General features: G+C 47.1%; 1 protein-coding gene across 1 annotated transcript in view; it reads left to right on the top strand.

Annotated features, from left to right (window-relative positions):
* The window catches only part of TULP4 (TUB like protein 4), a 245,458-nt gene that overhangs the window by 170,307 nt on the left and 56,333 nt on the right, over positions 1 to 18,818 (top strand). Inside the window, exon 5 of the mRNA XM_082251611.1 lies at positions 8,721 to 8,855. Coding sequence (XP_082107737.1) covers positions 8,721 to 8,855 — 135 coding nt within the window. The remainder of the gene's footprint in view (positions 1 to 8,720; positions 8,856 to 18,818) is intronic.

Raw genomic sequence — 18,818 nt, 5'->3', positions numbered from 1 at the left:
GTGCCAGGGGGGGCTGTACCTGGTGGGGGCCATTTTGTTGTAGCCTTGTGCTGCAATGCACGACGGCCATGTCTGTGGAGGTTTTTGGGCAGCGTTTTCGGCGGTCGGAGCCCCTCCTCATCTCCTAGCGCTGACTCCTGGATCCTTTCATTTCCAGATCACCACTCATGCAGTGCAGATTCTCCTGGTGGCTGCAGGGCATGGTTTCTGTGGGGTGGTGAGTCTGGTGGTATCCTCTCCCTCCTCTACTGAAGATCGATTGGTGCTCTGTGACTGGCAACTGGGTGGTGCTGGCAGAGCAGTGGAGGTTGTCCTTTAGCAGTGTTTTACACTTTTTTTTGTGGGGTCCCCCTGGTGACTCATGGAGTCTTTGGAGCACATCCCCCCACCTGATCCCCTCTCTGGGCCTGTGGAGCCCTCCGGGTCCCATCCATCCATCGATGCACTGATGGCGGTCTTGGAGTCTTTTGTGTTCCGGGTGGAAGTGGCTTTTGGGTGACCGGCTGGCGTAAAGTGCCTCTGCCTCACCTGTCTCTGCAGAGCCTGAATCTGATTCATCTACCGTGGATGTGGGTCACCCTGCTGGGTCTGCGACCATGCGCCCTGAATCCTCAGATAGTGAGTAGGATTCCTCCACTTCTGCAACCGCGCACGAAAAGGCGCTGGTGAATGCCCTGATTGTATCTGTGCTTGAGACTTAAAGTTGGAGGACGCAGCTGCGAAGGAGGCGCAGGTTCCCTTTGGCACTCACAAGCCATCCGGAGTGGCAAAGGAGTTCTTTCCCCTCCTATTTTGACAGAATTGTCACTAAAGAGTGAGGACAACCAAAGCGTCCCTTTGGGGTTCCTAAGCGAGTTACTAGGCGATACCCCTATGAGGAGTCCCTTCTTAAGAAGTGAACTGTTCCACCGCCGGTAGACCCTCCAGTTTCCAGATTAAACAAGGCCATCATGATTCCAGTTGAAGAATCCCTGGCCTTTAATGACCCGGCGGACAGGAAGGCGGAGGCTGTGGCCCGCAATATGTACACCCTGGGTGGTTCAACACAGAGGCCGATATTCACCATTGCCCTGGTGTCGCAGACTGACCAAAGGTGCTAAGCTTTTGCGCCGTGACCTGGAGGGGGAGTAGCTCGCCCCTGCCTTTGCTGAGCTGGCAGACCAGCTGGTCCAGAGGCTGCAGTTTATTTGTGATGCCTCTTTGGATGTGGCTCCCTAGTGGCTCGGCTCTCTGTTTCGGCAGTGGTCCTTCGGCGTGCCTTTTGGCTCAGATGCTGGTCTGCGGACCAGACTTCTAAAAAGGCCTGACTGTTCTTCCCTTTCAAGAAGATCACCTGTTTGGTGCTACCATGAATAACATCAATAAAGGTCTCACAAGGGGGGAAAAGTACTTTTCCTCCACAGTCTACTAAGGGCAAGGACCCTCGCCATAGACATGGGGCCTTCTTCTCGGCTCATAAGAAGTTTTTTCGTCCCTCAGGGTCGACTGACAAGGGATCAAAGCCCTTTGTGGGCATCCTCTGAAGGATCCAAGCGAACTTGGTCTGGCAAGTCAGGAGCGGGCTTCTCGAGACTCGCGGACAAGGCCCCTTTCAGCAGAAAGGTGCGCCCTCACCCGTATATGAGGTGGGGGAACGTCTTTGATGGTTCCCGGACCCGTGGACTTCCCTGGTACAAGACAAGTGGGTCCATGAGGTCATACGGTCCAGGTACAAGATCGAGTTTCATTCTTACCCTCCGGTAAGGTTCTTCCTTCCAACGTGCGATTTGTCCCCCGCCCGCTTACAGGCTCTTTTTGGGGTGGTGCAAGACCTTTTACTTCAAAGGGTAATTGTCCCGGTTCTGACTTCGGAACGTTTTTAGGATTTTTTACTCAAACCTGGTTACAGTCCCCAGGAAGGAAGGCATCCAATTCTGGACCTCAAGGCACTGAACTGCTTTGTGCGGGTGCAGAAGTTCAGCATGGAGCCCATTCACACGGTGGTAGCTTCCCTGCATCGGGGATTTTCTTGCCTCCATCGACATCAAGGAGGCTTACCTTTACATTCCAATTTGTGTCGGTCACCAGCACTTCCTCCGCTTTGCCATGGGAGAGGAGCATCATCAGTTTGTGGCAATACCCTTTGGTCTCACCTCCGCTCCTCAGGTCTTCACAAAAGTTTTGGCCCCTGTGCTAGCATTGTTACGCCAATAGGGGAGTGCGGTACTGGGCTACTTGGATGACAACCTTCTGCGAGCGGAGTCTCCTACTGCTCTGGTGGAAAACCTGGAAATCACCATACAAACTTTGAGGGAGTTTGGTTGGATTCAGAATTTTCAGAAGTCTGCTCTGATTCCATCCACAAAGCTGCGCTACCTGGGTCTGACTCTGGAATCGGCCTTAGGCAGAGTGCTCCTTCCTCTGGACAAACTCCAGAAACTGCAGGCTGCAATTCATCTCCTGCTGTCCAGCAGATGGTCATCCCTCCGGACTTGCATGCGGGTGCTAAGCCTGAGGGTGTCTACCTTCGAGGCGGTTCAGTTTGCACAGTTCCATAAGAGGTCCCTGCAAGGGAGATTCTGGCCAATGGGACAAGAATCTGCAGTCTCTGGACAATCAGATCCGGCTGAGCCAGGGAAGGAAGAAGTCCCTGATATGGTGGCTTTGCGCTTCGGCTGGGTAAATCCTTCTTCCCCTTGTATTGTAGAAATCCAAAAAGAGAGAGACCGCACTCAGATGTAAGTTGAAAATCAATGGAACTCCTTTATTCTCCATAAATGCAGCAGACAGACAGTGCAATACACGGACAGACGTGTCGGGTTGACGCGTTTCACGATAAAAATCGCTTAATCATAACCACACACTACTAAATCCTTCTTCCCCTTGTATTGGACAGTGGTCACCAAGGATGCCAGCCTGTCCGGCTGGGGAGGCATCCTCTGCAAAAATTCTGTTCATGGGGTCTGGACACTGGAAGTGTCCAGACTACCGACTGATGTCTTGGAACCCTGAGTGATTGTGACGATGACAAACATTGGACGGATCGTCTTCAGGGATGTCCAGTACGCATTCAATCGGACAATGCCACGACAGTGGCTTTTGTCAATCACCAGAGGGGCACAAGAAGTGTCCTGGCGGCTCTGGAGGTAGACGGAATTCTAAGGTGGGCAGAATGGTTCATTCCAGCCCTCTCCGCCATACACATTCCAGGGGTGGAAAACTGTCAGCAGGTTACTTCAGTCGGCAGGTGCTGGACCATGGGGAGTGGTCCCTTCATCCGGAGGTGTTTCATCAGTTGTGTCTCTGGTGAGGTATCCCTGAGGTGGACCTGTTGGTGTCTCAGCTCAATAGAAAGGTGCACAGGTTTGTGGCTCGATCACGGGATCCTTTGGCGGACGCAACAGCTTCGCTGGTGGCTCTGTGTGGTCGGTATCGTCTGATTTACACCTTCCCTCCTCTCAAGAGTCTGCCAAGACTTTTACGCAGGATTGAGGCAGAAGGGGTTCCGGTCATCTTAGGGGCCCCGACTGGCCTCGCCGGGCTTGGTACGGCTGGTCGTTGATGTTCCTTGGAAGCTTACTCTCAGGGAGGGTTTGTTGTCCCAAGGACCAGTCTTCCATCCTGCTTTACAGTCGCTGGCTTTGACGGCTTGGCAGCTGAACGCCAGGTGCTGATGAATGGAGGTTTTTGAGTCAGTGATTACAACACCGTTAAAAGCTAGGAAATCTACTTCTAGGAAAATCTACCATCGTACATGGAAGACGTACATTGCGTGATGTGAATCTCTTGGGGTTTATCCTCGCTCTTTTTCGGTGACTCGGATCTTGACCTTCCTTCAACTGGGGGTTGAGCAGAAACTGGCCTTCAGTATTATCAAGGGTCAGATGTCGGCCTTAGCGGTCTCCTTTCAACGGCCCTTGGCCACATACTCCCTTGTATGTACTTTTCTTCTGGGAGTTAAGCACTTGACCCCTCCAGTGCGGTTTCTGTTGCCACCTTGGGACCTCAGTGTGGTGCTCTGTCTTCCAGAAGCCTCCTTTTGAGAATCTTCGGGAGATTCCCCTGCTTACGCTGTCCCAGAAGGTGGCCTTTTTGGTGGCTATGACCTCTGCGCACAGGGTGTTGGAATCGACGGCGCTCACGCTACTTGGTGGTTCACAGAGATAAGGTGGTTCTTCGCCTCTGTTGTTCTTTCCTCTTGTCTCTGAATTTCATTTGAATGAAGACATACTGTTGCATTCCCTGTGTCCCAGGCCTAAACATCCGAAGAAAATTGCTTTGTATGCCTTTGATGTGGTCCGGGCAATTAGGGTGTACCTAGCAGCTATAGAGTCTTTTAGGAAGTCAGACTCAGTATTTGTGCTCACGGATGGGCCTCGGAAAGGGTTGTCCACATCCTCTGCAACTATTTTCAGATGGATCAGACAGACGGTGGTTCAGGTCTCGTCCATCAAGGGTCAGGTTCCTCCTTTCCCTGTTAAGGAACATTCTACTTGGGCACTCAGTGCCTCCTGGGCCTTCTGTCATCAGGCGTCAGGGATGCAGGTTTGCAAGGCAGCCACCTTTCACAAAGTTCTATAACGTGGATGTTTTGGCATCTGCGGATGCCTCCTTTGGCCACAAGGTTTTTTCAGGCTGCTGTCTAGAGGACCTGGTCCTCTTAGAGGGTGTATTGTTTTTTTCAGATCGGCTCCAGTTGTTTTGGTTGAGCTCCTGTTTACCTGGCTGGCTATAGTTAGCCTTAGGAGTTTATTTTTTGCTGTTCCCACCCCTCGTGTTTAACACTACTTTGGGACGTCCCAGCGGTTAAGAAGATCAGGAGCTGTGTCTGTCAATAAATGAAAGAGAAAATGGGATTTTTGACTTACCATAAAATTATTGTCTCTGATGTTCATTGACAGACACAGCACCCACCCCTCTGTGGAGTTGTAATTCTTCTGACACTGCTTGTAACAAAACGGAGTACCTATAGCAGAGAGAGGGAGTATACCCCCGGGGACTGCCCATAGGCATGGCAAGACTTTTTTTCTGCCTAGTGTCCTACTCCCGTAGGGGGCAGTATAGCCCAATGGTTAAGAAGATCAGGAGCTGTGTCCGTCAATGAACATCAGAGCATTGGATTTGACGGTAAGTCAAAAATCCCATTTTTCCAGCCCCTGCATTTAGCGTTCCCTGGTGTTCAGCTTTTAATAGCTCCTTTTAGGGGTTTAGTTAATTTTCAAGGACAGATTAAGTATTTATTGTGGAGTATAGGTAGTAAATGTAAAGTTTTGGGGGTTCTTTTTAATGTGAGGTGACCACTTACATTCCCCAAACTTGTAAAAAATGGTGTTCTCTTTATAATCTGCTGTATCTCTGTTGTAGACACTTTCTTAAAACTTGCAGACAAAACCATTTGTTACTGAAATGCACATCATGACCCATTATCTCTATCAAATGCCAATCTTTCTACCTATTTGCCAACTATTTTCATAAAAAATGGGAACATAAAATGATTTTTCACAGGCTAAGTCCACTTTTTTACAAATCAAAAAGGCACATATGTATGCAGGAAAAAAATGTGCATTGCATAGAAGTGGATCACAGGTGCAATGCCAGGCTCCTGCTGATTTTTTCTCCAGCTCCCTGTCCATACCTCAATATGGGCTTTTAGATGGAGAAAGTGTCAATGGACTACAAGTGTAGCAATCATCGAATTTGTATTCCACTGGGGACTACAAATCCGCCATCCGCAATGGCAGAAACGACTTGCAGTTCTATAATTTACAGCTCTCTTTGATGGAATGAAACACCTCTGTATGGGCAGAGCCATTCTCAACTGTGAAAAATTCAAGAGACTGCTGCTGAAGGGTAGAAGAACCCCCACACACTGTTACAGGACGAGAAGGGATTTTGGTGGTGGTCCACGGGGCACCATGTTACACCCTAAATACGAGTGTAGTATGGTGTAAAAGATGGTGTTAGCCATTAAAACAACCTAGGCAACTACAGTATTCACATTAATTCCAGCTTCAGACTAAAGCATCAGATTTCCTGCAACATGAAAAAATGTATCCCTTTTATATATCGTTATGTACAATTTTTGAAAGATGCAGTTTTGGCAAGCTATTCTTGAAATGGACATTTAACAAATTAACTTGGCCCTCTGATTTAACATTTTTCACTTTTTTTTGCTCAGTTTGTGATGTCAGATTGCTACTTTTTTCTATTTGGCTAAATAAAGTTAGGGAGGACTTCTAGTTACCCAGGAATTGTAGTGCACCTTTGATGTCTTGAATCAATATGTTATCCTCTATGCTTTAAGCGGTTGTAAACTCTTACATATACCCAGTGAAATGACTGGCCTCAGGTTATACACAGAGATTAAGTAAATCCTCCTACATAGGTTGTACTCCTTTCTTCTCTACATCCTTTCAAAGTGCTGAATGTTAAAGCTTGTCTGAGAGTTAAGCAAAAAGAGAATGGAGAGCTGAAGTTACTTCTGAGAGCTAATTAGAGGGAAGGGACACGTCCCCACTCCCTAACAGGAACAGAACCGAGGCTGTCATTCAGCTGGAGATCCCTCCCCGTCACCATTTTTTTCTTGGTGTCAGGAAATTGTGTCAGAAGTGTCTCATGCTGATAGCAGAATTACTAATCGGCAGACCAAAGTGACACTTAGTGCTCTGTATTGAGACAAGTACACACTATAGAAGGATATGCTTTGCTCATATTTCATGTCTGAAGTTTACAACCACTTTCTCTTTTTACTGGTAGCTTTAAACTTGGTTCATTTAATAAGGTAGTTGAGGACCTGGTTGGAAATGTAAGATTTTATGTTACCATTCTTTGTCGGCGAGTGGATTTTCTATGTACATTTATTCATGTAGAGTACAGACAAAATACTAAGTTAAAAAAATAAAGCTTGCTGACCTGAAATGAAACCATGTGACATCTTTCAATTGAGTTGGAAATGATAAATTGAAATACCCGCTAAGAGACAGTTCAACAAAAGTCACAGGCTGCTTGATCAACTACATAGACATACTGGGACTTCACATGTTTTTACACAAGTGAAGTAGAAAATCATGAGTGCCACTTTCTATTAGTAGAGGCAAGCCTGCATCTAATACAAACACAGAGTAGCCATTCATTTTTATTAAAAAGCAACAGAATACATGTATTGAAGATCTAAAGGCAGGTAACGCTTCGGTGATCTGCGTCCTCTTTCTCAGGGCTAGCAATAAAACTATTATATGAACAGTAAAACCAGCTGAATACTGGAATGGTTGACATTATTCTTTTATTTAGAAAGAGTAGACCTCAAGGTTTCTTCAGTTATAGTGCATTCGCTGTGTGATTTTTTTTTTTTTTTTTTTTTTGAGACTTTTAAACAACCTGCTTAAAGTAAAGCTGAGCTGGAATAAAACGTGCATTTGTTTGCATGCTCAGGCTCCGCTTCCTTCTTAGCCATGATGCATGATGCCTTATTGTTCTTTACGTTCATGTTTATAAACCCAAAACAAAAGAAATCTATAACTTAAAAAATATAATTATTGCCTAAGTCAGACAAGTACAAAATAATTTCTGATTGGTTATAAGTTGCACATCTCTGCAAAACCCCATAAGAAGGTGTATGACAGCCTCAGCCTGGGCTCCAACCAGGCCACACCCCCAGATAGTCCCCATGATTAGGCTCCATCGGCGGAGTGAAATGTTGGGGGCGTTGCCTGGTTGGAGGCCAGGCTGAGGCTATCATACACCTTCTTATGGGGTTTTGCAGAGATGTGCAACTTCCAGGACATTTCCCTTTTCCATTAGATGTCTAGAGCCAGGACGGGGCTCTGTCCTTGTCTGCGCTGCAAGCAGCTGCTACATAAGTGGACTTAGTGGAACCTTTAACGGCACCTGTCAAGTTAGTGTGGGTCACTGGTTGTTTTAAGTTACTGCATGTAAGAATGAGAAATTCTTATCTGAACCTCCAGGCATGAGGTGCGGAATGTTTATTCATTATTTCACTGTCATAAGAAACTGTAAAGAAAGCATTCAGCGAGTTTCATATCCATGAACTAACCACTTGTCTGGTTTATAGGAAGATCTGGTGGGCACAAGTGGCGTATTCATAACAAAACAAATAAGTCAATTGGTCAAGGAAAATGTTGACTTACAAAAGTAATCTATGATTTCTGTATAATAGCACATACAGGGGGAAATGACCAGCCCTCAATTCACATTCCCCTTTGGGCTTGAGGCTTTCATAGGTTCCAAAGCTGGCCATACATATTAGGATCTTATTCCACAATCTCTGTAAAATCTTTAGATTTACTGAAACTATTTATTATGAGTATCAACCTTAACAATAAAGTCAACTTGCATCTAATCATGCAGACCCTCAGATTTGATAGTTTCTCAAAGATCTAAAGGAAATTGTACAGTTACACCTTAAACTGCCCATACCCTTTACAGTTTATTTAATGCATTATTACTAAACATATACTTTCCAGAACAACTGGAACATATCTAATTGTATTTGTATGGTTTTCACTGTTTGGCATTTTAGAATCGAGTAATAAAGACTTGCGCTGGGCCTTTATGTGAAATGTTATGGAAAGAACAGTGGACGGGTTTATGAACGTGAAAGTCTTTTATATGTGGTACAATCAATAAAAGATTTATTAGGCAACACAAAAAATTGTATATTGAATTGATGTAAATGTATTAATTTCTGTTTCTTGATACCCAACACTGATTGATCATTGCAGATGGCCCTGCCGCATATCCTATTCCAGTGGAGAACATCAAGCCCCTACTTACAGTTGGATTTACGTCTGGGGATATTAGTTTGATGAACAACTATGATGACCTGTCACCAACCATCATCCGCTCAGGGCTTAAAGGTATAGATGTTTTTTGTCCATTTATGAATTTTGTATGATAAAAAATGACAATATGGCACAATGGGTGTAGCCTGGGCTGGGACAAACTACATTGATGGAAAGTACAGTGTGTTCCAAATCCTCAGGATAAATCCTATGGCTTTTGGTACCGCTGAAGAATCCAATCCAGCACACTTACCGCAGCCCTTCTGAGAGACTTAAGCGGCAAACCGACAAAAGAGCTAAATGCGCAGACTAAGCGTGGTGGGTGTGTTAACGTTTAATAATGGAAGACAATTAGCAACTCACATAAAGTAAGACAAATTATGCTTATCATGGTTCTCAAAAGGATTCCTAGTTGGGGAAGCGACCAATGGAACTTTCACATTGGATAGACTGGTTATGGTCTGGATGGCATTTGCAATAGCTAAGAGAGACATCAAGAGGGCACCAATCTAAATGCAGCAAGGTGGAGAGATGGATACGACACACAGTAATTGGCAACAGTGTGTGGATGATCTCATGCATTACAGTCATTGGTGCATCTGCAGCTGGGAGGAGGAGGCATCCAGGTTCCCAAGATAGAGCTGCTGCAGCAAATGGAGTGGAGTGTGGTAGCCAGGGTGACCAGGAAGCACACGTGTGGATCAATGGAGCACATGTGAGGACAGGAAGTGATGTCAGGGAGGTGGCAACATGTTTTCAAAGCCAACTCCTCTTTTTCAAGCCAGCCAACTAGTTTTGGTCTGCACACTTTGCTTTCTTTGTCAGTTATGGCACCCTGTTAGGTGTACAACAGCAGTAAGTAATCCTAAAGATTAGCACAGGAACAGTTGTGAAAAGCCACATACGCTAACTTTACCCATGCCAAGCCCCAGGATTTCAAATTGCTGCTGTGTGCCTAATCACAGTTTCTCTCCGTAAAGTTATTACATTTAAATGTCTCTTTCGTTCGCTGACGGACACAGCTTCAAGTCTTCAGACCATTGGGCTTATGCTCTTGCTCTCTAGAAGTAGGACTAGGCGGAAACCTTTTTTGGTTATGCCCCTGGGCATAACCTTCCAGTATTTTCTGCCTAGTTCAGAAGTAAGGACCTGGCTCTCTACTGGGATCTGCGGCCCTGGCATTTTTCCTATTTAAATTGAATTTTTTAATTTTTCTTTATTATTTTTGTTCCGTATGAACTACAATCAACTGTTCCTGTGAGAACAACAATCAACAGCCAGACTGGGCAACCCACTGGATATTCTAGATACTTACGGTCTTCTCAGTCTGGCCTGCGAGCGCGACCCAACAACTAGTTCCGCGTTAAGTTGGATGGGGACTGACCGCCAAGTGGAGGTCGCATAGCACTGGTCACGACAGCAGTCACGACCAGAGTCGCAGCATACCTCAGGCCGCAGCACCCCCATTCCAAGATGGTGCGGTGGACTGCTGGGAGTGGCGCTTGCCTGGTGACCATGGTATGGTGAGTAGAGTCCCCCTCCTTTCCTGCAAAATTGTTGGGGTGTTCGCGGCCTCCCCCTCTGGGGATGGTAGGCCCCCCTGTATCCTTCCTCCCCCTTGTGCTTTACTCTCTTTTGCGGGGTTCCCCCTAAATTTGGATGCCTTCGCCTTTCCCCTTTCCCGCCCCCCGGCCCCTGTTTGGAAGCGTGGGTGAAATATGGTAAGGGGGGCTACATGATGCTGGGCTAGAGGAGTAGTGGGTGATGCTGGTGTCGGTCCCTGTTAGGGGTGTCTGTACCTGGATGCTGCAGGAGGGGGGGGGGAGTCCTCTTTTGGGGTCCTTACATTTTTTCCCTGGGGTTCAGGGTCCCTTGCAGTGCCGTGGGGTACCACCATTTTTCCGTGGTCTCTGTGAATCCCAGTTCGGCGGCCATGTTTCTGTAGTTCAGCGGCCATGTTTTTGGTTTCTCCAAAGACTAGCATTGGCGGCCATTTTCCTGTAGTCAGAGACAGTGCTGAGGCTGTGGGGGCCCCTAGTGTCTGGTCAGCGTTTCCTCTTCCTCTTTCCAGCAGTGTGGCCGATCGTTTTGGCACTTTCCAGCTCAGGTGGCGAGTCTCTGGGGGTACACTATCCTTCCTTGCTGTATATAGCGCTGCGGGTGGGCTGCTTCTTGTAGTGCCACAGCGGTGCACAGGGGGGAGGGGGGCCTCCCATTTTTTTTTTCAAAAAAAAGAAAACTGTTTTTTCTTTGCTGAGCAGCAGTTCCGCATAACCCTTTATGGTCATGGAGCCGGTGGAGCTTGTTTCACCACCTGATCCACTCCTGGAAGCTGCAGGACCCACTGGGTTTCAGTGTGCCCTGGCAGCCATGACAGCAGCCCTGCAGTCACTAGTAGCCAAAGTAGATATGGCCCTACAAAGGAGACCTGGCAAGAAGCACCCCCCCACCTTCACCTGTATCCTCTGCTTCCTCAGATTCTGAGGTGGATTTGGCCGCCAAGGAGGAGAGTCAGCCCACTGGGTCTGCGTCCACGCACGCTAAGTGCTTGAATAGTGAGGATGAGTCTTCCTCCTCTGCAGCCGCGCATGAAAAAGCGCTGGTGGAGGCCCTGATTGTATCAGTGCGAGAAACTTTAAAGTTAGTGGACTCGGCTGCTGCTGAGTCGGCGACGCCGATGCAATTAGGCACCCGCAAATCTTCCAAGGCAAATAAGGTTTTTCCCTTTCCTGCCTATTTTAACGAGTTTGTCACTAGTCAGTGGGGTTCCCCAAAATGCATGGTTAGAATACCGAAGCGTTTTGCTAGAAGATATCCCTTTGAGGAGTCTCTTCTGAAGAAACTGGCAGTTCCATTGTCGATGGACTCTCAGGTTTCCAGGCTGAATAAGACCACGCTTTTGCCGGTGGAAGACTCCCCGTCTTTTAAGGATCCTGTCGACAAGAGCAGAGGCTCTGGTCCGGTACCTTTTCACTGTGGCTGGTTCAGTGTTAAGACCGGTATTTGCTATCACCTTGGTATCCCAGACCTTAACAGGATGGGCTAAGATTTTGCGCCAGGATCTGGAGGGGCGTCAACATCCTTCTTAGCTGGCAGATCAGTTGATCCAAGGGTTATAGTATATTTGTGATGGATCCCTGGAGGCGGCCCCCCTGGCCGGCAGGATTTCTGTGACAGCAGTGATCCTTTGCTGCTTGATGGCTTCTAAAAAGTTACTGACTGATCTTCCCTTTGTAGGTGACCGTTTGTTTGTTGCCTCTATGGAAGAGATCATTAAGGGCCTTACAGGAGGCAAGAGTACTTTGCTTCCACAGGCTGCTAAGGACAAGGTCCCTTCTTTTCGGCTCACAAGCAGCCCTTTCGTCCATCTGGATCGCAGGAAAAGGGCTTGAGATCCACCCGTAACTTTGTAAGACCAAAGGGGGCGCGTCTGGTTCCGCAAACAAGCCTTCCCCAGCCTTCCCCAGACATTGACTGTGTGTTACTTTGAGGGGACAGCAAATTTGCACTGTTATACAAGCTGTACACTCACTACTTTACATTGTAGCAAAGTGTAATTTCTTCAGTGTTGTCACATGAAAAGATATAATAAAATATTTACAAAAAATGAGGGGTGTACTTAATTTTGTGAGATACTGTAGCACTTTGTCCCATCTTATTAGGCGCTGTAGAAGTGGAGATCCAGTGTGTGACAGCACCCCAAACTACTCCTACTGATTTTATTTCAAAAAAGGTGTGTGTCAATTTAACATTGAGCAACACAGGTGTGCTCACACATGCTGCATCTTTTTGCAAGCAGCAGTCTTTGTACAGTTGGAAGTGGGGCCAGCTGTTCCTAGCTGGTATACTAGACATGTGAACAGCGCTACTGTGAGCGTGTGGGTCCTAGGTAAAGTATAGTGGGCCTTTTCTGCTTATCAGCATGGCCATGATTTTCAGCTAGGCTGGCATGTGTTCCCAGGTGTTGGAGAAAAACAAAAGCGCCATCTGAGTGCAGCATAACATGTTTATCGTGGCAGAAGAAACGTAGTTACTCACACTTAGATAAAGAGTGTGCTTCTGGCTCAAAGAGTCATTTCCTAACATAAGAGTCCCCTGGGAGGAGGGATGCTTCAGGATGGCCTTGGATGGCGCTTTTTTTTTTTTTTTTTTTTTCCAGTTACTGAACAAGCCCCTTCTTGCTTGAACATAGAGCAGCCGTCCCACAAGCCAGCACCCATCTCCTATCAACACACCAATACAAATTGCATTAGACTTGCCACGCTTTGATGGACTTTAATGCACTTTCCTTTATGTATGACATACCCATTGCATTAGACTTGCCACGCTTTAATGGTCTCGTATGCATTTATGTATGACATTTATTATTGCTCTTGGCCACCCACCCTGTCCCATCACCTGCAGGGGCCAGCTCAGATCCTCTTTGCGCCAGTTTATTTTATTTTTGTTGTCATGTGTTCCCAGGTGTGCCTGTTGAGTTGGGGAGTCTCCCCACTGTGTCCCAATGAGGGCTATCATTGGGCAGTGGAGGAAACCTGACCAAAAGCACACCAGGGCTTGTATCCATCCTAGAAGGGCAGATTCTGCTGCACAGCATTCTTGGAGGGGGTATACGTCTGTGGGGAGCACATGACAGGTTGTCTTTGGTGGGAGCAGAGTCCCAGGAGGGAGGGTACGGCTGTCTCTCCTCCTGTCAGGAAGAATCGGGTATCCCAGGCGGCTGGCCTGAGGGGATACAGGGCTGAGCTGAGCTTCCAGAAGGATTCAGTGTGCTGAGGACCAGTGGAGCTGTGAGGAATCGAGTTCCAGGAAAGCATTCTGAGTAGTAAATACTGCAAACTGTTGCTGGGGGTCTGCCTGGTCAGAGGGGAACACTCCGGAGAAGGTCAGAGGGATCCAGGAGCTAGCTAGCCGGTGCAGGAATAGAGTAAAGGGGGTGCCAGAGTTTAACCCTGAACAGTAAAAGGGGGTGCCAGCGGTTGGGCCCTGAAGTGTACAGTGTTACAGTGTTGATAGTTGCAGCAATGTCTACAAGTGGCTACCTTAGTCAGGAAGGACTGGATGAAGCAGTGTAAAGGACTTTTTAGCTAACCAGAGTGTCAGAAGTCAGTCTTCAGTTCAGTGACAGCAAGTCAATATCTACAAGCGCCAGCAAGCGTTGGTCGGCATTCAGCCGGGGTCAAGCCAGCGTTTAAAGGCATTTTTCTTTAAGTGTACCTAGTTGAGCCAGAGGAGTATCCCACTCATTCCCTTCTACCATCCCCATATAAAATAAACAAAACAAACCAAAGATGCCGGACTGTTCATGGTCTCAGATCTCACATTTGGGCAATCAGCTTAAATGTGCTCTTGGTGTTAACGGTAACCATGGCAGACCCACATCAGGCTCAATGCCTGGAAACACTGCTACATGTTGTACTGGAACGTGCTGTTTACAGAGCTCTGTAACTCAAACAAGAGGTAGAAGGTAGAGGTATAAAGGCTTTTCCTGCTTAGCTGTTTACAGTGCTTTGTAAATCTTACATCAACCTGTAATAAGGCTTTTTTGTAAAAAAAAAAAAAAAAGCACTGGGATTACTTCAGCTCCAGATGCTATATGAAGCACAGGGGGATTGAAGGAAAAAGGTAAAATATGCTGCAGATCAGGGCCATCTTACCGAATGGGCACGCTGGGCAGTTGCCTGGGGGGGGGGGGTGTCCCAGCAACCCAGCCCCAGCCAAGCATTAGTCCCAATTCCTGTGTGCATCCGACTGCTGAACTTACCAGGTGGCAAGCGCCTGTCAGCCCTGCACTGCTGTCAGGCCACTTGGGCCATGGAGGGGGAGCCCACAACTGCAGGAATGCCTGTCCGCCTCGACAGGAACAGGCATACACAGGACAGTCAAGTCTGACTCCCGTCCGTGTGTGTGTTAACTGGACCCAGCCGCCACACTTGGAAGCTATCATTAGCCTGGCACTGCTGTACCAATAAATATAGCCTTATCGATAATTTGCATTTTTATTCTCATCTGTGATTGTGTAGGCAGGGCCCTAGTTCTCTGCATCTTTAATGCTCTTAATATGGCACAGCTGCAGATACAGAATGTTGGAACTTAAGCAAACCTGTTGCTGGAAGGGCGGGGTCATCAAACAGAAGTTGGTGTTTTTTAAAGAGTAACTCCACTTTTGTTGAGGAAAAAAAAACAATCCCCTCGGGGTGATCCATGTACATTGCAAATGTTTGATTAAACTTTGCAGATTCCTACCTATTTGTTGCTCTAAAGAAAAAAGGGTTTGTTCTTGTAAGTCTTTTAGATACTGATTATGAATGAGAGTGACTTTCATTATCAATCAGCGCTTGTGGGACATTCATGAGGAGAGTGGCAGGGTGTGCATTTCTTTAAAAGTGATTGACCCTCTAGGAACATCTCACCCAAACTGAAATGTTTGTTGCAGAGGATTCATAAAGTCCGACTTATATCTTGGTGCAGACTTCTGGTAAAATCAGTGAGTAAATCACACAAGCAGGAAATACTTTTCTAAGGGAGTTCTGTACACCAACAATATGCCTCCAGGTTACCATATTGCATTGAATTTTAACGAAAATTACAGTGCTGCAGCCGGGTACTGGTCCAGGCATGTGGGCAGATCCCGACCATATGGTCACGATCTGCACTCCGATGATCCCCAGGAGAAGTACAGCCAAAGGAGCTTTGGCTGTACTTCTCCTTTATTAATATATTTTCTTTGTTATTAGCCGAATAACTTTTAAGAGACCGAGCTACTTTAACCTTTTGCATCCAGAGATTGATTTATGTCCTCGCCAAATATGGCAACATTGGCAGGCGTTGGTTAATTTTTACAATTACTCTACTTTGCATGCCTAAATAATTTTTCTATCATATTAGACTTTTATTTACTAAATTTTCTTAATAAAAACTATGCTAAATTTTGTATTATTATTGTTATAGTCTTCATGTTAAAAAAAAAAAAAAAAAAAAAGTTACCTTTGCAGTGGGGTCCCCTGAACTGCAAGCGTTAAATGCTCATGAAAAGGGGGCCAGAATCAAAAGTAACATTTACCTTATTCTCTCTGGTAGGCTCCCTTGATTTGTGTGACTGGTCCCACGCTGCCTCTCCTCCAGAGAGAGGAGGAGAGTGCCAGAGCAGGTGTTAAAAGTATTGTACATTTAACAAATGTTTTCATTGTTTTATCTGGTTTGTGTAGTTATATTTCCGGTGATGTGTGTTTGCCTTATCTTCTAAAGATGGGCTCACAACTGTAGCCTTAGTTTGTAGTGTCATAGCTGATTGATTCTCCTATGTTCATGTATTCACTTGCCTAGCTTGTCCCCATTTGTCAAAGGGACAAGACAACTTCCTGTCACAGGTCACACATCTTCCAATGCATGCAATGCCATCTGCTCTGTGTGGCGCATCACAAATGTGGGAGTGCTCCTACAGCTGCATGGTGTGCGCTCTGTGTCTGTGAATGCCTTGCCTGCTTGTAGCTGTCAGATCTTATAGGCTCTTAGGACCCTTTCACATGGGGCTCTCTGATCTCTGACCCTTTCACATGGGGCTCTCTGATCAGTTCCGCCTGTCAGTTTTTCAGGCAGACCTGATTGGACCCTCCCCTTCCCCTGGAGATGGAGATCTGATCCGATCCCGTCTGCAAAATCCAGACGGATGGTGGTCCTATTTTTCATCCAACTGGTGGATCAGATTGGCTGAAAAACTGACAGGCAAGTCTGTTTTCACCCAATGTTCCCATAGGGGAGAGCAGGACTGTGTCCATCTCAACTCTAGCACAGTGAGCGGAGATGGACCTGTCATCCTCCTGCTCAGCGGGAATCTGCGGGAGCAACCCCCCCGCTGAGCAAGCAGATTCCATTCCACGGAGGCGCCCATGTAAAAGGGGCCTATGGCTGTGCAGTGTAACAAATGACAGCATTAAACTTCATAATCAGTGCACCTCTTATGCCAGTGAAAAACACAAGGCACAGATAGGAAGGTTTTCCCTAAAACGTCTTTCAGGACAGCACCTTAGAGAGATGGCTCCTCCCTCTCCTCATCAGGAAACACCCCATCCACCAGATTTTAAAAGGAGGCTTCTCCCACCATTCATCAGTTTTTGTGTTTCCTCCGGCCGAGGAACACCTCTGTGGGGAGCTGGGCTCTTAAGGTGCTATCCTGAGAGACCGGGCTTCCTACGTCCACCTACCCTTTTTTGGAGACGATTGCTTCTCCCATTCACGCGACCGACTGCAGTGCATGGGCTCCTTTTTCCTCTTCAGTGCTCTAGGCTGAGTCAAGACCCCGCAGAGCACAGCCCTGGGAAGGCATCTTGGAGGAGCGGAACGATTTTTCTTAGGTCCGCCGCCTTTTTTTCAAATTTGCCGCCATTTCTCCGGATCGAGTGACGCTCGTCCGGACCGGAAGTGAGGTTCCGGAAAGGGCAGCGTTCTGCAGGGGGCGTATGGCGTCATTTCCACCGGACGCAGAGGAAGAAGGGAGGAGCAAGCTGGTGCCTTATTCCGGATCCGGTCCAGTGCAGGTGCGCTTTGGTCTCCGGAACCGGTACCGAAGCCACGGGTGATACCGCTGCCAAGCGATGGAAGCTTCTTCAGCGAGTGGGACAGGCACAGGCACCAGTAAGGCCCAGGTAAGGGGTATCTTTATATGGCCTATCTTACTGTGGGGTCTCTCTCCATCCCTTTTACTATCCCCCCGGTGGCTGGGGGCCTGTCAGGGCACATGGGACTTCCCTTTAAATGTCTTTCTGTGCACCTTTGGTGGCCCTGAGAATCAGGCTGACTTTTAAGAAGCATGTGTATGTTTTCCCATTCATGTCTTCCAGGCTAAAAGCTCTGAAACTGTTTTCAAGAGAAAGTGTCCTTCATGCAAAGCAAAGTTGTCGGAAAGTTGGAAAAAGACACTTTGCCAGGGATGTATTGATGCACTAGTAAAGGAAGAAGCATCTGCAGTTTGTGGCGATTTAGTCGCATCTGTGAGGAAGGAATTGGATGCTACCATCCAATCTTTTCGGTCATCCCTACAGGACCCTGCCCTGAGTCAGCCATCAGCCTCACTGTCCTCTCAGGGTTCACAATTGCTTCCTTCGGTGGGGACAGAAGGGGTTCCTTCCACCCAAGGAGATAATTCCCCCTCACATTCCAAGGAGGATTCAGAGGAAGAAGAGGAGGGAGGGGCACAAAGCAGGCCCACTAAATACAAACTATCCTTAGAGCAAGTGGATGGTCTCCTGAGGGCAGTTTATATCACCCTGGGTCTAGAGGAAGAAAAGAAGGAACTGTCCCTACATGACAAAATGTATGCAGGCTTGGAAGAGCCTAAGGGCCGTATCTTCCCAGTACATCAGACCATCTCAGATGCAATAAAACATGAGTGGACTGATCCGGAAAAGAAAACCTTCTTCCCTAAAGCCTTTAAAAGGCGATTTCCTTTTGATGAGGACCCAGGAGCTCCCTGAAATAAGATGCCAAAGATTGATGCAGCCTTCTCCCAGGTTTCTAGGTCAACAGACCTAGCATTTGAAGACATGGGAATACTGAGGGATCCCATGGATAAGAAGATGGACCAGCAACTTAAGAGATCCTGGCAATCCATCATGGGGAGTCTGAAACCTGCCATGGCAGTAACCTGTGTGTCCAGGAATCTGGAATACTGGCTTAGCCAGCTAAAAGCACACATCACAGCAGACTCACCTAAACAGGAAATTTTGGATTCCTTTTCCACGCTCTCCACGGCCATAGCCTTCATTTCTGACGCTTCAGCAGAGTCAGTGAAGATGACCGCAAGATCTGCAGCTTTATCCAACTCAGCCAGAAGGGCTCTTTGGTTAAAGACATGGCCTGGAGATACAGCTTCTAAAAATAAGCTATGTGGACTTCCTTTTCAAGGGGATCTACTATTCGGGCCTGGGCTAGACTCTGTTCTAGATAGAACAGCAGACAAAAAGAAGTCTTTTCCTGTGAAGAAGAAACAGGCAGCAAAGAAGCTTTTTCGACCTCAAAAAGCTCAGCAAAATAGCAGAC

Source organism: Pelophylax lessonae, assembly GCF_965119305.1.
Source record: "Pelophylax lessonae genome assembly, chromosome: 3".
NCBI classification, from domain to species: Eukaryota; Metazoa; Chordata; class Amphibia; order Anura; family Ranidae; genus Pelophylax; species Pelophylax lessonae.
This window is presented reverse-complemented; position numbering and strand designations above follow the sequence as displayed.